The 20695-nt window shown below is 38.4% G+C and overlaps 1 protein-coding gene across 8 annotated transcripts in view; it reads right to left on the reverse strand.

Moving 5' to 3' along the window:
* Window positions 1–20695, reverse strand: part of LOC137061952 (nuclear factor 1 B-type-like) — a 105633-nt gene that overhangs the window by 22929 nt on the left and 62009 nt on the right. For 5 of the 8 annotated variants that reach the window (XM_067433233.1, XM_067432712.1, XM_067433017.1 and 2 more), the window contains exons 3-7: window positions 11884–11937; window positions 10516–10584; window positions 7212–7332; window positions 6293–6405; window positions 375–503 (exon numbers count right to left, since the gene is read on the reverse strand). In XM_067433233.1, coding sequence (XP_067289334.1) covers window positions 375–503; window positions 6293–6405; window positions 7212–7332; window positions 10516–10584; window positions 11884–11937 — 486 coding nt within the window. The remainder of the gene's footprint in view (window positions 1–374; window positions 504–6292; window positions 6406–7211; window positions 7333–10515; window positions 10585–11883; window positions 11938–20695) is intronic. The other 3 variants (XM_067432787.1, XM_067433090.1, XM_067432941.1) reach the window with 1 other exon arrangement.

The raw sequence follows: 20695 nt of genomic DNA on the forward strand, positions 1-20695 counted from the left end.
ATGTTTATAATGCTATATTCAAATAATGTCGGAAATTAACATTTTTATGAACTGAGAGAACATGAACATCCCCAAAAAGTCTTGTTTACCAGTGTGATTCTTTTTAATCTTTTGTTTTTTTTGCCCTAGTGTCAGTACAAAAAAATACTGTACACACCTAATGGACATCCCTAAACTGCCTTTATCGGGAAGTGAAATTTTCCATTTAAGTCCAAGATCACATTAAAATGACAACTTACAAACTTATACAATAAAGGACGAAATTTTGAGGAGTATTTTAAGGCAGCATTAGCAATCAAAATGTTGAGTTGTTATTGGATAGTTTGCTTGGATCATGGAAAGGATTGTGAGAAGTATTTTTAGAAAATGAATACCACTATGGCCAGTCAGTCCTGGGTGGTGGTGCTGGGAGAAGGTGCTAAGCCGAGGTGAAGAGTCCTGTGGAGATGTGGGGCTGAATAATGGCTTCTCTGGCTTTTTCATAGTGGGAGAGGACATGTCTGCTAAAAATAAAAAAATAAAGGGGATGTCAGATTGTTCATGGACAAAGCATTAACATTGTAAGAAATACAATCCGAGATGAGCAGAAATACCCATTTTCAAAATCAACTTTACAAAGAAAAGAAGAAAATGTCTTACTAATAGACTAAATATTCAGCAAATTTTTTTAATTCAAAAAAACAGTTACCAATATAAGAACGGCATTTTCATGTATTTTTCTTTTTCACCCACTCTTTTTGTCCCCCTCTGTAGTGCAATGCAGTGTATCATCTATCTAGTTTGATTGTTTATTTATTTATTTTTTACTTCATATCTGTTTCCAACAAGACAAAAAAAAGATTCTCTTCATCAGCAGACATAGAGGAGACATAGTGCTTGGCCTGCATGTCTATGGCGCTCCTCCCTGACAATCATAGATGAGATGAGAAAAGAGTAAAGAAAGGGAGACAGACACAGTGAAATCAGAATAATGAAATAAGGAAAAGTGAGGGAGGGGTTAGAAAAGAGAACCGCTAGCTAATGACATATCAGCAAGCACTTCTCATGATGTGTATTCTGTCTTGAGAGTGTGTGTTTGGATATGTGCAGATGCTTTAGATGAAGGAATCAATCGCAACTATGTCCCTATATATTTAATAACATCATAAATGCTCTCTCTCTCTCTCTCTCTCTCTCTCTCTCTCTCTCTCTCTCTCTCTCTCTCTCTCTCTCTCTCTCTCTCTCTCTCTCTCTCTCTCTCTCTCTCTCTCACTCTCTCTCTCTCATTCTCATTCTCTGTTGTGATGGCAGGAAAAAGGTAAATGATCTTAACTCAAATAGAACAAAGACATTGGAATGTTGGGGGATTCCAGATTCCACGTGTCTGTGTGTTCTATTCAGGTTCCCAAATTACCAAAGTAACTTTTTACTACTTTTTACTAAACTGAAGAATGTTTTATTTTTATATCAGACCATTATTGTGGATCTGACCATTTTATTATTATTATTATTATTATTATTATTATTATTATTATTATTATTATTATTACAACTGTTTTAACTATGCGTATTTGTCCACATGGTATTCTTTTTTCTCATGCATATGTTACCACTATTTTAATTAATTTCTATGTAAAGCACTTTAAATTGTCATAGGGTATGAAATGTGCTATATAAATAAACTTGCCTTACCTTGCCTTACTACTGCCAATGACAAGACAATTAAAAAATATTTTGCATTCCTTACCATACTAAATTATTTTGCAGTCTTTTTATATATTTAGTTGCAATGTAAAACATTTAAATTATTTTATTTTAAAATATATATAAAAGGGGATTTTAAGGGTTGCAAACTGTTGAAGCCCCCTGCTCTAAACAGAAAATTATGACCACACAAAAAATAAATAGGTTTGTACACCAACACACTTATAAATCATTTTTATAAACAGACTTTGACCAAACAGAAATGTTATACAGAAAAAACTAAAAACTATAAATAGGTATTGTAATAGTACTTGCAGCTACAGCACTTTAAAAGAGAGCCTGGGCACAATGCTGGCTTTATACGGTATGGTTATGTATGACACATTAAATTATTATTTTCCTGTTTCAACATGTCCGAATTTAGCATATGGCTTTCAAATAATATTTTGTCATCACACCTGTTGCAACAGAACATTTAAAAAAGGAAGAAAAAAGCTGTTAGAAGGCAGGATTATACTCCCTCAGGAGTTTGAGGAAAGAGGGAAGGAAGGAAAAAGAGAATGAAGGTGGTTGGGATATGGAGAGAAAGAAGCTAGATTTTTTTCAAGCTACATCAACAATTCCCAGAGCTGCTCCATACCAGAGACAAAAGACATGGAGAGAATGAGAGACTTGAAGCTATATTTCACTTCCACAAAGTCGATTTGATATGAGATTAGAAAAGTATATACTGGTCAGTGTGTGTGTATGTGTTTCTGTGCACATGAGGACTATTTTCCTTCTGTCAAGGCCTCATATGGCTTTAATATTCATGCTTCACTCCTTCTGATATGGATTTTACAAAACAAAACACTTTCTCATGAGCTCTATTCAACCCCATCCCCCTCTTCACTCCTCCCTCCATCTCTCTCAACAGCTAGTCAGCAAAACAACGGCATCAGATGAAGTCCGGGCAATAAAATAAAGACGAGTAATAAAAAATAAATAAGATTAATCAACACAATTGCATATTGCATAAAATCAACCAAACAACTGAGTTGAATTGACTTAAAAATGTAGTACTACATACATTTTCCATAAATGATCAAACAAAATTAACCAGTTAAACTGAAAGTCCCAATGTAAGTAACAAAATCAAGTAAAGCCCTGCATTTATGCCCGAGCCCGACGGGCCCCGACTTTTTTACGCCCCTCGGGCCGGGCTTCGGGCCAATTTTCATGTCATACCTAAAACGCGGGCCGGGCTTCGGGCCTTTTTATAGGCTTCTCCTTCGTTTTATATTTATTTTATCAATTAAAAGGAACAATGAGTTCTGCGCTGGTGGAAACAACACGAGACCATAATAGCTAACGCGACTGTCAAGATGGCTCGCACAGTGTTCAGAGCATAGGTTCAGAGTCCGCGCCAGCAGCAGCGCGCGTTTCTTCAGCGCGGAGACACACTGCAAGCGTGGTGTGAGCGTGGCGTTTCTGTTGCGTGTCATCCGCGGGGCGTCTGGTGCTATTAATGTACAGGGAAGCCCTATACTTCATGTTAAATATAAATATATTGCCTATTGATACAGCAAAGACAACTTCGGCAGTAGCCGGCCCATGCCATATCCATGGTATTGACGGCAAAAGGCTCAACATATAGCCCATAAAACATTGTGACACATAATGACATAATGTTTGAAAGTCTGTAGGTTAACATAAATGCAGATAGGCCTAATTGTAATAATAAAAGACAACATAGCCTAATTATCGATTTTGAAATATTAAACCAGTCAATACAGAACGAATTATTAGTCAGATAGATATGATGGTGCTGCAACACGCATCGCCGCAAATGACTAATGCAAGCCAACGCAAATGGCTGTAAATGAAACTTAAAATAAGTCTAAGATAGTCAAAAACACCATCTTCAATAAAAATGAATGAGATGAATGAGATCATTATCTTACCAGTGCGTCGCGCTCTCTTATGTGGTATTTGAATCTGAAATAAGCTGCTGAATAAAATGCATCTTAATCTTTTGCTTCCGTTGCTGTAAACTCCGTTAAATGAGCATATACCCCGGGAATTGAAGATGGGATTTATATTCATTTGCGTAGGTGTAAGGTAGGCTATAAGACAACCTGCATGTGCTTTTTTTATTTTATTTGTTTAGCTCCGTTTGCGAGAGCCGCGAGCAGAATCAGCCTGCCTCAGCTCGTCAAAAATGCCTTTTAGGCTACTGGTGGTAATAGTTGGCGAAATTAACTAACATTGTGATGCTTGAAGTGTTTTATGGATTTTATTATAGGCAAGACAAGTCAAGAGTTGATTTGAGAGACTAAATTAATTAAATATGCGGTTAACTCACTGTCGGCCGCTGGCCGCTTTTGGTCGTCACTTAAAAAAATTAAAACTTTAATTTAACAAACAAAAAAATGCTCTAAACATTTTTCTAAATTAACGTACTAAAGAAACGAAACGAAAAATAACTACTTTGACATTAAAAACAAAACAGAACTATTTTAATGGCTGCAACAATGTAAAAAAAAAAAAAAAAAACGGGCTCTAGTCGGACTCGGGCCGAGAATTTTGATAAGCTGTCGGACACGGGCCGGGCTAGGGCCTCAGCGTCTCGGGCCCGGGCCGGGCTAGGGCCTAGATTTGAGGCCCGTGCAGGGCTCTAAAATCAAGTACATAAAGGAAAATAAAAAATAGCATTTATATGTAATGTTTCCAGGGAAAAGAGTGTGGAACTTGAATTAACTACAGTTAAAGAATTTTTTTGTTGATAGAAGTGTAGTTTTTTTAGGGCTCTAATTCTCTCTCTCTCTCTCTCTCTCTCTCTCTCTCTCTCTCTCTCTCTCTCTCTCTCTCTCTCTCTCTCTCTCTCTCTCTCTCTCTCTCTCTCTCTCACTGGCCACCTGTTGGTCGTCAAGGGACAAGTTCCAACAGACGCTGTCACACCTGCCTGCTTCTCTGTCTGTCTCTAACACACACACACACACACACACACACACACACACACACACACACACACACACACACACACACACACACACACACACACACACACACACACACACACACACACACACACACACACACACACACACACACACACACACAACAAATACAATCTCTCTCTCGACTGCACGTATGCTAAAATATCAATGTCTATTAAAACTCAAAAATCTTTTAGATAAGATCTGAACTGAACACTACAGAACTGGGTAACATTCATGTGAGCGAATGAGTAACATTGGCAAACTCATGTTGGAACAAGAGATCTCTCCTTTCATTCCTTGCCACACACCCTTTCCCCCTTCCAACCCATCTGGGTCTAGTGTCTGGACTCAAAGGTCACAACCCTGATCTGACCTTTGACACCCATTTTAGAGATCAGGTCAAGTTCAATAGTTGCCACACGCCAGACAAATCCCCCTTTATGATGGAGGAAACATGGTTAATCAGCTACCAACCCATGCAGACAGGACAGTCTGATCTACATATAATGGATGTTTTGTGTTTGTTTGTTTTGTGCTAAAAGGCAGAAAACTGTTTTGGGAATTTTGTCTAAAAAAGTTTGTATACTATTTTGAAAGTGCTTTGGGATTTCGTTTGATGATGTTAATAGTGCAGAAATTATCCATAAAAATTTTTATATAGACAATATTATATACTCTAATTGCTTAAAATGGGCTTAAATGTAGCTATTAAACTACACAAGAATGAAACCAGACCAATATTGACACACACATGCCCACACAAAACAAGACGGGACAGTTCTACCCTGTGACAATGTGACACTTCTCCTTAATAAATGACGTCTTATCAAAAGTTTCAATCAAAACATACAACAGGACAACCGGCTCTTTATTCTATTTATATTCAACTGCAGCACACTAAAAAGTAGCACACAGGAATGAAAATCATTGAACAAAACCTAACATTTCTTGACACATAAGGCTAAATTAATATTAAAATTTGCAAAAGTAATGACATTAACTTTTACATTTTTGTGACTTAACAATAAAATGCAGGCCCTAATTTTAAAAAAAAATGTTTATAGATAACTGTATAAATAATGTAATAATGATTTTAAAACAAAATGTATGTGCAATCTGAATTTGCAAATGTGCTGGAAATCTGAATTCTATATGCTTTCATAGATCAAAAGAGCAAAATAAATAAATAAAATAATAAGCTACAGTGAGCATTCCTACTTGTAAGTGACATTTTATACCACTGAAATGTTCAATATTCATAATTTCAGAACATCACTATTGTTGCAGAAATGTTTTATGGAGTGTTAGAAGGACAGCCGAGGTCATGAGGATGCCACAGTCGGATGATGACTGATGTGTTTTGATTAGTTTTGCATGAAGACTGGAGTTCACAAAGTGCTGCAAGAATGAAGACCAGTTTATCAACATCACACTTTACTGAGAGCTGAAGAAAGGGGAAAATCACACAGAAAAAAAGAACTTCACACATACACTCACACACACAGGGGGGAGAAAGAGAGAAAGAGAAACCGTTCTAAATAGCTCTTAGTTAGTGCTTAAATGGAGGAAATGAGCTTAATGCTCACATGATAATGTAATGACCTCAAGAGTAACCCAGTCTCTCTCACCTTGGTCTCTCTCATGCCAGGGTCTGCTAGCCGGTGAACTGGGGGACGGGTAGAAGTCTGGCCCGGTGGGGCTAGTCTCCATACTGTCCTCTTGGATAGTCTTGGGCCGCTTACTGCAGAAGACAGAAGGAAAAGCATTAATCACCTACTGACTTCACACACCTGTGACAATGAAAAGCCAAAAGGGATACTTTAATGAACTTTGACCCACACTAACTCTACTGTAACTTATTTTTACACTCACTCACACACACACACACACACACACACACACACACACACACACACACACACACACACACACACACACACACACACACACACACACATGTTGGTCTATGTGGTTTACAGGGACTCTCCATAGCCGTAATGGATTTTATACAGTGCAAACCGTATTTTCTATTCCCTTACACTGCCCCTGCCCCTAAACCTACCCATCACAGGAAACATTCTGCATTTTTACTTTCTCAAAAAAAATCATTTAGTATGTTTTTAAGGCCATTTGAATTATGAGGACATTTGATATGTCCTCATAAACCACATTTATAGTGTAATACCAGTGTAATACCCATGTAGTTATACAAATTTGTGTCCTCATAAACCACATAAACAGGCTCACACACACACACACACACACACACACACACACACACACACACACACACACACACACACACACACATAAAAGTAAAAGTTTACATTTTGCTTTAGAAACGTTTTTTTTTTTTTTGTTTCATATATAGGTAACATTTTTATAGAACAATTCTATTCGGTATTTCTATAAAACAAAACAAAAAATTGCTGTTGCTTGTTTGAGGTTTTATTACAAAAAGCCACAAAACTGACACCGAAAACAAAAAACAGGGTTGATAATGTATGCGTTTGTATGCATGTGCGGTGTTTGAACATGCATGCTAACCTGCCAGGAGGAGATGAGAGGGATCGGTGTAAACTCACTCCTGAGTTCAGGTCTTGATAATATGGCTGACTTGGCATGTCAGCCATAGGGAAGTTCACTCCTGCACCTTGTGTGATAGGAGCTGGTGAGACAAGAGATAGATAAAAGACAGTGATTAGGGATAGGTATGAATGTCGAGTAACTTACATCATCGATTTGGCATAAAGAGTCAATCAACTAAATCACTTTTAACACTCTTTCTGGCTCTCAGTTAGAAGCTGTTATTCAGGGCAGAATTTGCATGAAGGCAAACCCAAACATGACTGTAGCTGTAACTCAATCTAAGAGAGAACAGCCGAAGGGGTTGTAACAGTATGAAGTGTGTCAGAGATATCATATCTACAGAGAAACCACAAGAGCCAGAGCAACGTTCAGCGGTCTAACCTCTGTCACTAGCCTCTTTGTTTACATACAATAGCATGACACAACGAGTTTGGTCTTTTATGAACAGATAGCTCTATACCCACTTTCCTAAAAAATTATATATATACCTTTCATAATATGTTGGTGATTTATTAGCTGGCTAATGTACACTGTAGCACTGAAGCATATCTTTCAGTGGTGGTCTGTGTTTATTAGGGCAGTGGTTTTGGTTTCAAGGGAGCAATAAATAAAAGCAAAAAAAAATCTAATAATAAATAAATAAATTTGTATTATATTATATTATATTATATTATATTATATTATATTATATTATATTATTATATTATATTATATTATTATATTATATTATATTATATTATATTATATTATATTATATTATATTATATTATATAAATAAGTTTAACAATTTTGTACACTTGTGGTGTTATTTCCTATCATTATTTCCAATTATTTCCTATCATTAATCTTAATCATTAGTTATATATTCCTATCATTAATCGCTACAATGTGTTTACCGGTTTGACCTACATAATGAGGACAAGGAAAGCCTAAATGTCAAGTGTGATAATGTAGTATGTATTCAAGTTTCTAGGTCTCTCTATATATAGTAAAGAGATTCCCTGAAAATAATGAAAATATTCACAATTAGCTATTTGTTAAGCTTTTATACAGGTTTAACATGATAAAGTACCCACTGGAATCTGCTTAAATTCTCCCTGGTGAGCACAAACTCCTGGTTTGGAATCACTTACACAAAATACAAATGATGATGTCTCACACAATCAAAAACAAAAACACATGGCTAAAAATATTCTTACTTAATACATATGCAAGGCTTGTGTTTTAGTGTTAACATTCCATATAAAAAAATATATATATATCTTATGCAGTAGTTTGAGGAGATGTATCATGAAGTTTTAGCAGAGTGTGTGTTTTCATGTATGACATGATATGTCCTGAGGGTCTGAGGTGAAGGAAACACATTCAAAATTACTGTCAAGTCTCTGCTGGCACTGAGCCCAAGACCTGCTTCTGCCACATGAATGCAGGTGAGCAGGTATGACATTTGCTCTAGTACTTAATATGAGAACTCACAACAATATATACAGTGTTCAATATAACCTCATCTGAACTGCATTACAGGAAAACACAATGGCCATTAAATTATATATTTAAAACCTTAAATGTGCAAAAAACTGTCAGTTTGTTCAAGAAGTTGGCAGACCTTCTATTGTTCTGCTGGTTTTGGTACATGCCTTTACATGTAGGTAAGTCATATGGCAGTAGTGCTTTTAATGTTTGAATGCCTCACCAAAGAGCAGAGGCTCATAGAGGCCACATTGATGGCAGTGTGTGTGTGTGTATGTGGGACAGATCGCGAGTGTTGTGTTACATTTAGGTGTGACATGGATCAGTTACAGCGTCACTGAGTGCATCATACACCCTTAGGGTGAATATGAGCGTCTTTATTTGTGTGCGTGTGTGTGAGCGTGTGTGCGTGTGTGTGTGTGTGTGTGTGTGTGTGTGTGTGTGTGTGTGTGTGTGTGTGTGTGTGTGTGGTGTGTGTGTGTGGGTGTGAAACGTGTGAATGTTTCAGGCCCTGATAACCCCTTTGGTAATTTGTACAAATCTTGCCAGAGGGCAAAATTGTCCTCAGCCATCAGAGAGAGATTCTTTTTGGAACATCTGTCATCATCTCTTATGAGAACAGGCATGTCTACACATAAACTACTGTATGCATGTGCACCTAAACTTCTGAACACACACACACACACACACACACACACACACACACACACACACACACACACACACACACACACACACACACACACACACACACAAAGTCACTCATGCACACACACACACACACACACACACACACACACACACACACACACGTGCACAAACACGTACACACACACACACACACACACACACACACACACACACACACACACTCGCACTCACACAAAGCCCGCTAGACTGGATTTTCCACAGATGTTCTGGGTAAGTCCCTCCCTTGCTAAATCAGGAATGCCTCAGCATAAAGCATGCTGGTTTTGTTGCTCTGTGCGTTTACCTAACTATACTTGTGGGTTAAAGCTGTCGCAAGAAGTAAGAGAAATTCCCTTTGGAGGCAACATCCCTAAATTCATTTGTTTATTATATATGAATTCATATAAATATAATTATTGCATTCAAACATTCAGGTTTTTCCCTGAAAAAAAGGCTAAAAAATTTATTTTTAAGCTAGGGTTTGGGTTAGTCTAGTTCTAGTAGATTCATAATGTAAAAACAAAACTCCATGGTGTGTCCTCATTTAGGTAGATAAATGTTTGTTTAAAGGTTTAGCAATACTTTGAGTATTTGAAAGTCATGTTTAAATTACATTTAGAGCTTTAAACATTTATCGGGTGATTAATGCAAACATTTCACATATGCATGAACATAAATGTGTATGGCAGGCCATAAATCCACAATAACTATGCATGGATTCTTACTTTGGTGTTGCTACCCCTAATAGGCCTCATGCCACCCTATAAATCATTTTCTAGAACTGCCCAGAGTAGTTTTGTGCATTTACAGTATATTTACCTGTATCAAATAAAGCTATGTACTAATGTCTGTAAAAAACAATGTGAGATGCTCTTACTAACATATAGTAGTGTAACCAGTGAGTGTGTGTGTGTGTGTGTGTGTGTGTGTGTGTGTGTGTGTGTGTGTGTGTGTGTGTGTGTGTGTGTGTGTGTGTGTGTGTGTGTGTGTGTGTGTGTGTGTGTGTGTGTGTGTGTGTGTGTGTGTGTGTGTGTGTGTGCATGTGTGCATGCGTGCGTGTGTGCATGTGTGTGCGTGCGTGCGTGTGTGCGTGTAGACTTACTTCTGGATACTCTCACCAGCTCCGAAACACTAAAGACCCCTGATTTAATAAAGCTGTCTTCTAAGTAAACTGTGGGAGACAAAAGCATTTTCTTCAGACAACATGTCCTTACCTAACACATACAAATGTAGACATTTCAAAAGCTGTGTGTTTGGTGAGCAGGCATCAGAAATGTTAGTTTTCACATTGATAAAACAAATAATCTTTTATCCTTGTCACCATTTAATCTATAATTTTCGGGAATGAGACAACATTAACTGCGACTTGTATTATGTACAGACCAGATCAATTAGATACATTTAGAGAAAACCAACTAATACGTAACACTGCATTCCAGACTTGTGCCAAAAAAGACCAGCTCCCAGAGCATGCCAGGACATCCAAGTCTTTCCCACAATGCACCGCAAAGCCCAACAGGAAGTGCAGTGAGGGCCAGGGTTTCCACGGAAGCATTACTAGCTGGGTCTGAGTCATAGCCCGAGAGCTTTATTTTACTTGGCTGGGGCAAACGCGCAACCTACTTTTGAGGTAAAGACTTAATTACACTCTCCATTATTTTCATTTTTTATGCATTACCTAGCAGTGACCGTGTAAGAAAAAAAAGAGAACGAAAAGACAACACAGGTGAGTCTAGGGGAACAAACATAGGACTCACTGGCATGACAAATAGACACTGTTAGACGAGGAGCACCATTCGCTCTACATGCCATCTGCAAAATCAGCGCAAACTAAGATCTGACAGGACTGCTGATGTCATGACATGGCTTGTTTTATATAAATGGCCATTTGTGTTTTTCTTGTAAAAATCACAGACATGACATGGCCGGTTTTCCAGTTGACTTTAATTTGTGTTGAACATTGAGTACAATTATGGTCAAAACCAAAATATTCTAAACAAATAACCCTGTTTCAGTATAATTTCTCCAAAAAAAGAGTTCAACTTTTAGACAGTGTAGGATTTTTTTCACCCCACAAACTCAGGGGGCATACTGGCATACTGGCATACTGGCTTCGATGAGAAAAAAAAAAAAAAACGTTTTATCATTTTATAATTACAAGATGATATATTTTTAAATAGTTAAGAGGTGAGTATAACTAAAACAATTTATACTGACTGTAGGAATTTATATGATTTTTCCAGTCCTGAAAATCACAATTTTAAAATTCACAGATATTTTTTTATTTTTAATGACTGTGGAAACCCTGAAACAAAATAATGAAAACGAGACAACATGGATGTCATGAAGGATTTATCTGTTTTTATGGGTTGTCATTATTATGAGTATACCAGCACCTAGAAATAGTTTACTTAAAAATGTGATTGTAGATTTATGTCCATTTGTGCATCAATGTATTACATTGACATACCTGGAGGGTTCTTGCCAGGCTCATTGTTGCTGGGACTTCCTGACTGTTGTGAGTCTGAAAACACAAATAAAGTTGACAGATTAAAACCTAGAAAGAGCAGTAGGCCTACAGATGACAATACTGCACTTCATTGTAATTTATCATCCACCTGCCAGTGTTTTCCCATGGTGTTTAGCTGTTATGGTTTTTGTTATTGTTTTGAACATTAGGAAATAAGGGAAAAATCTGAAAAATCGAAACAACAAAAATACACTATATACAGGGCTTGACATTAACACCCGCCAACCCGCCAAATGCGGGTAGATTTCAGGTGTGGCGGCTACGGCAGCCACTCCCACTAGCCACTTTAGCGGGTTGAATATAACTTACAGCTAAATGAAATGCCAAGACCGTCGTATCACAAAATTGGCTACAATTCCACTACAATTCTTTATACTTAGTGATGGCAAGATGGGCGGAATCGCGCTGAATGACACACAACAAAAGCGCTCTCTCACGTGCGCGCTCTCTCTCTCTCGTGCGCTCTCTGTCACACGCCTGATCAGTTCTCCTTGCTCCTGAATAGTCAAATACACGCGCACTGATGTCAAAATGTCCATCGCATGAACACAGTCGGTTATGGCTTAAGTGTACGTAAACAGGTGGGTAATAACTATATGTGTCACAAATATTACATCCATGCATTCAGGAGCCCAATTAAATACCTGTCTGTCATTAATGTTAATCAAACAACTACAGATGTTAAATAAATGTATACATATTAAATAAATATGTATTAGTATCTGAATTTTTATTTTATTTTGTATTTACTATTGTTTTTGTAGTTTGCTTAGGGTATTTTTTTAAATCATAATATATAGCCTAACTAAAATAACTCATAGCCTATCATATCACATTTTTCATATTTATTATTATATTGCCCACCCCTTGCCCACCTGCACATCCCAGCTGATATACAATGTAGTCTTGATTTTGGGGGGGTCACTCTGCATTTGAATGTTTGAAAGGGTTCTAAATCAAATAAAATGACTCAAAATCAAGTAATTTACGCATGCCAAAGTCAACTTTAAAATCTTTGTACAAATTGTCATGCTCTTTGAATCATCATAAAGCAGGCTGGCGAACATGATCATCAGGTTTTACACATGTTTGTGGAGTTCATGTAGCTCGATTAAAGCAAATGGGAAACAAACCCACCACAAAGAAAGGATTTGGTATACTTAATGCCTTTGCTGCCCCACCGTACCTTCCTGAAAATGAAACAACAGTTTCTGCGTCCCGACAGGACAGGCCAGATGTGTTTAGTTACATGCCTGTTTCTTTCAGTGAGGGGGAATGGGAGAAGTGAAAGGGAAGTTAAAAAGTAGGATGTGAGAACAGGCAAAGGCAAAGCTGAAACGTGCCTTAAAAGTAAAATGGAGATACAACGCATGCCCCACCTTGTAGAGCATGAGCAAAGTAGAGGAGTGGGGGAGGAAAGATGGAAAAATGAGAAGAATTCTGCCTGTCATTGATGTGTGCTTTACATGTGCACATGATTAATGATGTTACCTTACAGAACCTTTAGGAAGACCCTCCCTTGATCCTACAGTGCTAATGAAACACCTCCAGTGGCATTAATTCACCCAGTCTTTTCAGGAACTTATTTAAATATTTCATCGTATTTGTTTAACTTATTTAAGCGCAACAGGGATACACCAATATAAAAATTCTGTCTCCGATAGCGCTAAGCAGATATTTTTTTTTCATGTTGTGGTCGGTTAAAATCCTATTATTTGCTTTTAATTTACATTATTAAATGTAATCTATGTTAATCAAATTATAATAAATTATTATAACATTTAATTATTAGTGTTTTTAAATATTACATTTAAGTAAATGTTAAAGTATAGCAAACTAAAAAAAAATAGGATAAATGAGGCTGCCCTGTACATAAATATCCAGTGCAGGACGATATATTTGTAATATGGATTAATACTTATAATATAATAATAATAATAATAATAATAATAATAATAATAATAATAATAATAATAATAATAATAATAATAATAATAATAATATAGGCCAATAACCAATATAATATTAAAACATCTCACATGCTTAAACAGGAAGTCATTGCAAGGGTTTTTTAACCTAAAGAAGCCCTAAAACTCATTTTAGTTGGCTGACCAACTCAACACTGATACTGGCCAATGCAATTCATGATGCCTGAATATTGGCTTTTAGTAATTAGAAAAGGCAAGAGAGAAAATAAGCTGGACCATTACTCTTGTTCCTTCCTAAGCTCCATTTCAGAAGTGAAAGTTAAAGGGGGAGAGTAAGAGATAGAGAGATAGAAATAAATCCCTCCCCCCTCAAAAATGACCATTAAACAGAGCTGCAAAAACGGAATGTTCTTGGCTTCAGCTCAACAATGACAAAGAAAGGGAGGGAACACCATACATTAAGAAGAAAAAAGTCTGGAGAAAATTAAGATAGAGTGAGAAGAGGAGAAAAATCCCCACTCGCGGTTTGTCCTGTGCATTTGTGAGGAATTTTAAGAGTTATTTCTGCATTAAGCGTCGACAATTTTCTTCCCACACAATAAATAACATTTTAAGTAGTGTTTGAATCATGAAAACTTATTGGACCATCGGCCAACAGCTGAGTCTTTGATTGGGCAGAAGCAGGTTGGCATTGTGACAGTGCCCGTTCCTATGCCAACTACCCTCCCCCTACAATTCACAAGCAAGTTCTACGCCATCCATCAGTCTGCTTAAAGACATCTCCTACCCTGCCAATGCCCCAAGAAAGAAAACCAAAACAGAGAGAGGTAGAGGTTAGTTTGCATAGTTTGCATCTCTAAACAATCTTGCATGGATGTTGAGTGATTAAACACAGGGCCCAACAATGGAGCAGCTGACACACACTATTAAACAGTTCTGATCCAGACACACTGCTATGCCACACAATGAAATAAAGTAACCATGGCTAATTTCAGAAGGATATTCAATAAGCCTAAATGTAAAGTTTACATTTTTCCATAATAAGTAATACCACATTCACAAATGCCAGCTTCTAAAGTCCAATATGGCATACATTATACACTCACTGGCCACTTTATTAGGTACACCTTTTTAACTGCCCGGTAATGCAAACATCTAATTAGCCAATCATGGCAGCACATCAGGCCATATTCACGCAAAGTCAGAGCTTTCCCCATCCGTTTTTTTTTTTTCTCGTTGTAAAGCTTTTTCTGTAAACACGTCGTTGTCTCAAGAAATATCTGATTCTGCGTACACACAAAACCATTGAAAACAACTGAAAACGATGTAAACCAGTATGTGGCACTGTAATTCTGCCACAGAGAAACACTAAAAACAGAGAAGACTTAAACTTTGCACCCTGTATACAAATAAAGATTCTGCGGTATGAACACAAGCATGTAGTCCACTGTTGTTGTTGCTGTTACGGTAGTGGTGTCTGACTACGGTCGAGACGTGGGGTGATGACATCAAATATACAGATTGGCAGTGCACGCAAAACACAAAGGTGTCGTTTCCATATTTATCTACTCCTGGACCCAGAAATTGCGGTTTCAGGCTCCCAAAATGCCAGATCTGTCTGGACGAAACTGATATGATCCAACATTTCTATGTATACAGCTAAATGCATCTTCGTGTGGACATGGCCTCAATGCATTTAGACAGTATGTCAAGATGTATACATTGTCAAGACAATCTGCTGAAGTGTTAAACTGAGCATAAGAATGGGGTGATTTAAGTGACTTTGAACATGATATGGTTGTTGGTGCCAGATAGGCTGATCTATGTATTTTACAAACTGGTGATCTACTGGGATCTCCAGGGTTTACAAAGAATGATTTGAAAAAGAGAAGATATCCAGTGAGCGAGGGGTGAAAATGCCTTCTTGATACTAGAGGTCAGTGGCGAATGGCCAGACTAATTTGAGCTGATAAAAAGGCAATATTAACCCAAATAACCAATCATTAAAACTAAGTTCAGCAGAAGATGGTATGGTTGTATACTGTATAATGTATATACTTCGTGTATACTGTGTGTGTATAATATAAAATATATTCTGTGTGGTTGTGTATGTGTGTATGTGTGTGTGTGTGTGTGTGTGTGTGTGTGTGTGTGTGTGTGTGTGTGTGTGTGTGTGTGTGTGTGTGTGTGGTTGTGTTTTACACATGGTGGGGCGTTTGAATAAACAACCAATGGTTCGTTCTCAAAATAAATATCTATAAGCCAGACATTTAAACAGTTTGGTCAGGGCAGTGCTGTGCGTGTGTGTGTGTGTGTGTGTGTGTGTGTGTGTGTGTGTGTGTGTGTGTGTGTGTGTGTGTGTGTGTGTGTGTGTGTGTGTGTGTGTGTGTGTGTGTGTGTGTGTGTGTGTGTGTGTGTGTGTGTGTGTGTGTGTGTAAGCGAGAGACAGCTCCCAGAAACACTCTGAGCTTCTCCAAATACAACAACCCTTGGCACCTAACAGCCCTACCACTTGTTTAAACAAACAAACTGTCCAAGGAGAGAACATGTAAGAGAGAGGGCAGACAGAGAAGGGGAAAATGAATCTTTCCTTTCTATGTGCAGTAACCCATGAGGTTACTACTATAAGGTATAGCTACTTTTTTCTAAAGAAAATGTGGACTGTTTGACCATGTTAAACTCTATGTCATGATGCTAGGGTGCTCTGAGTAGATGCTATGCAGTTTCTTCGGTCTTCTGAGTATTTTGTATCATGTTAATATGCAGTTGCTACGGTACTCCTGGTGGTTGCTAGTGCATTGTTCACTGGCCCATAAGAGTCAAAAGAGGCCACCCCCAAGTCCTATGATATTCTGTACACTAAAATATCTGGGATTTTTTCACCTAAACTGAAAGTCTGATGGGTTAGCAGAGTTCTCCTTAAAGGCTGTTACACACAGATCCAACATCAACAAACTAGTAACAAAGAAAGCCATCTGTGTTGTCGCTCTGTGTCTGGGCCAAAAGGTAATTTTTGAACACACCATAAAGACTACAGCAAACGGCCAACTAGCACGTATGTTCTGCATCTCCGTGAGAAGAAACAAAACTCCATACCATCAGGTGACAGTAGTCTATATACGTTAAAAAAGGAAATCGGAAATAGGACAGTGGATATACAGTTATACACTTTTTTACTATTTCACTTCGATCTTCGGTCTTCGCTTTCTTCATTCTGGCTGGGAACTGATTCAAAATGCTCAATTGACCACAAAGCCACTGACAGTGAACTGACTAGTGCCAATGATGTGGTACACACTGCAAAATCTGGACTGACAGACCCTCAATGATGGCACTTGCTGGCAGCTGACTGTCGGCTTGGTGTGTTTTTGTCAACCCAAAATTTGGGTTGACAAAAACTTCATTCTATCAATATTTACTCACCCTTAAGTCATTCTAAACCGTATGATGGTCAGTCTTCAGTGGAATATAGGATGATACCAATTATTATTTTTAAATGGCTCTTTTTTTTAAGTCAAAGGGCATCAAAACATTCGTCAAAATTATCTTATTTAGTGTTCCAAAGAAGTCAATGGATAAAGTCAATGGAACGACGTGGTTGTGTAAATGATGACAACATTTTTGTTTATGGGTGAATTAAGTCATGGACTTAAGTTTGTTGAGTTCCCTAACAGTAATAGTGATGCTTTTCTTGGTGACTAAAAAGCTAAGATGAAGATATTCGATCTAAGATCATATCCACATGAATAGAAGCAATATGAGCTCATCACGGATCGCTTGAGCTTCATAAATACGATGCGCTAATGTATCCTTGTGGCACCTTATCTACTGGATAGCATCCATACAGCTGTCACGATTATAGCTTCAGCACTCCTCCACCTGCAATGTAACAATGTTATTCTGCGGGAAGAATACCTACAATACCTGAACCTGGAATCTATGAACCCAAACACGTAAGTACACACTTACAGTTGGCTCCATCCACATGTAACCCAAGCAGCCTCTTGTCTTTGTTTTGAGCGTGGTTGAGAGCTATCACATACTTGAGTAACTTTAATTCACTGTATCACACCCCCACCCCACCCAGCGCACGCAAACGCACACGCAAACAGACCTGCCGCATGCATACCGTCGACATTTCAGGAGGAGGCGTCTGGCAGCCATTTTAGAAAGCTGCACACATATACTGTTATGCTTGCCAAAGAAACCAGGCCCGAGCCAAGAATGCTCTCTCTCTTTCACTCTATCCTGAGTCCAGAGCCAAGCAGAGGGAGGGAGTGTGAGAGAGAGAGAGAGAGAGAGAGAGAGAGAGAGAGAGAGAGAGAGAGAGAGAGAGAGAGAGAGAGAGAGAGAGAGAGAGAGAGAGAGAGAGAGAGAGAGAGAGAGAGAGAGAGAGAGAGAGAGAGAGAGAGAGAGAGAGAGAGAGAGAGAGAGAGAGAGAGAGAGGCAGCACAGAGAACCAGAGAGGCATAAATATCTTCTAATAATGGGCAGTCCTGGCCGAAATGTTTTGAACGGTACAGCTGCAATTGTGTAAATATTGTGTGTGACTGAGTGACACCCAGCGATTGAGTGTGTGTTTGTGTGTGCTGGTCACTGACCTGCTCTTATGACCTCGCGCTATGGCTGACATCTGCATGCATACCCAAAAATTGCATAGAGAAGGATGTCATGTATCTTTGCTTTTCTATTTATACTTCTATGCTTATTAACATTTCTATCCATTTTAAATTAATCTGTCAGATGCTTATCTCTCTATTTGTTATACTTTTTCCCTCTCTTCATTATGGAAATTGTTGATAAATCACAGCTCTTTATCAAAGTTTGCTGTAACCCAAACATAGATATAGTGAGCAGCGTGCCAGCTCTAAAGATAGAGAGCCGATGTCAGATGAGGCTTGTGTAAACGGGAATCTCTTCTCTGAAAAGACATTAGTATTGGGCTGATGGTCATTTTTTCATAGTGCAGTTAATATATCTTTACATGTTGCAAAAAATTCTTAAAAGCAAATAAATAGCTCAAGATTATTGTACAACACATTGGGATACTTCTTAGGAGTCTGATTGATCAACCACATCAGTCTGTGATCTTTTTTTTAATGACTGCAAAACCGTAAAACTTTCACTTTTACCCACTAATTTCCCACTTTTGTATCACAACAAAGCTGCAATTATTTTAACTTCAAATATACATTTAAAACAGTAATACTGGGATCAGGAACAGTAACAGGAAACTTTGATACATTTTGTTCGAGATTCTTTGATCAATAGAAAGTTAAAAAGAAAACATTTATTTGAAATATTGTGTAATATTGTAAATGTCTTTACGGCCCCAATACATGAGTACAAACTTCTTGGTATTGTGTATATTCCTTTAAATATTCCAAATTAAAGTTAAGTAAATATAATATACTCAGTGCCTGAATAGCTGAACATGGGTTGGTTGGCTGTCTATATTGGAGAATCTTTAGATCTATAATTGGGCCAAGACTGTTTTATTAAGGCTTCTGATTAGATTACAACTTCAGTTTTCTCCTATTGAGTATCCTTTCACAAGGGTCTGCATGACACAGATCAGACTACACACGGACTGAGAAAAACACTGACTCTCTCTGTGACGCAATCTATCCACATATACACAGACAGACAGGGTGTGAAAATGGGACTAATGCCCGAGTGACAGACACATATCCCCCACCCAACCCCCAATCTACCCTCCCCCCTTCCAAAAAAAAAAGTTTCTCCCCAGCCACACATCCTCACTGGCCTCAGTTTCCCGCCTGATCTCAAGCACTTGATTGCAGACATGAAGAGGGGAGGCTAAAGTCAGAATCTCCAGGGATGAATGAGAGATTGAGCAGAAAGAGAGAAAGAAAAGGGGTGGGAAAGAGAGACAGAGTTGAAAAGAAGAACCGAACAATGGTAGAGACAGGACGGGGCTATTAAATAGGAGTGGGGTGGATCATGGTAGGACAAACGTGTGTGTGTGTGTGTGTGTGTGTGTGTGTGTGTGTGTGTGTGTGTGTGTGTGTGTGTGTGTGTGTGTGAGAGAGAGAGAGAGAGTGAGAGAGAGAGAGAGAGAGAGAGAGAGAGAGAGAGAGAGAGCAAGACTGAAACAAAAGAGAAATTGTTTGTTTCAGACTGCCTTCTGTGGCCCTAAAAAAGTGCAAATAAAAGAAGTGTCTGGGAAAACAAGTCACTCAGGGCACCTTACACACACACACACGCACGCACGCACACACGCACGCACACACACACACACACACACACACACACACGAAACTTCAGGCACACGTCTTCACAATATCACACTGTGTTAATAAAGACATACAGGCAAATAGCACACACAAAGGCTGAGACACACATTGCATCACGCAGTGAGCACTGATGTACACATGTTCCCATGTCAGCACAACACTGAACCCAGGGTGGCTCATCCATCACGATAAAAATGACTGGACCACTGTGACAGTACTATGTGTGTGTGTGTGTTTTCCACCTCAGTAACAAAGGAAGCCTATAGAGGGCACATCAAATAAAACTCGCTCACAACTGCTCCGTCTGGACTTACAAACTTTAGTCACACGTTCACTCTAAAGGGGCCTCAGATCCTAGTCATCATAACACACATCAATAATTTGATAAGTGTCGGCCAAACCTCTCCAAAATCCCCCCCTGACAGCGTATCGCTTCTGCTCGTATTGTTGTTTGATTGGCCAAGTGAACGGTCCATTTGCATGAGTGTGCGTGGAGTCGTGGGATGCCACCGTCGGCCTGATCCATCCGTAGCTGTGGCAAATGTCCAAGCCTTTTTGTAGCCGTCA

The sequence above is a fragment of the Pseudorasbora parva genome, chromosome 1, assembly GCF_024679245.1.
Source record: "Pseudorasbora parva isolate DD20220531a chromosome 1, ASM2467924v1, whole genome shotgun sequence".
NCBI classification, from domain to species: Eukaryota; Metazoa; Chordata; class Actinopteri; order Cypriniformes; family Gobionidae; genus Pseudorasbora; species Pseudorasbora parva.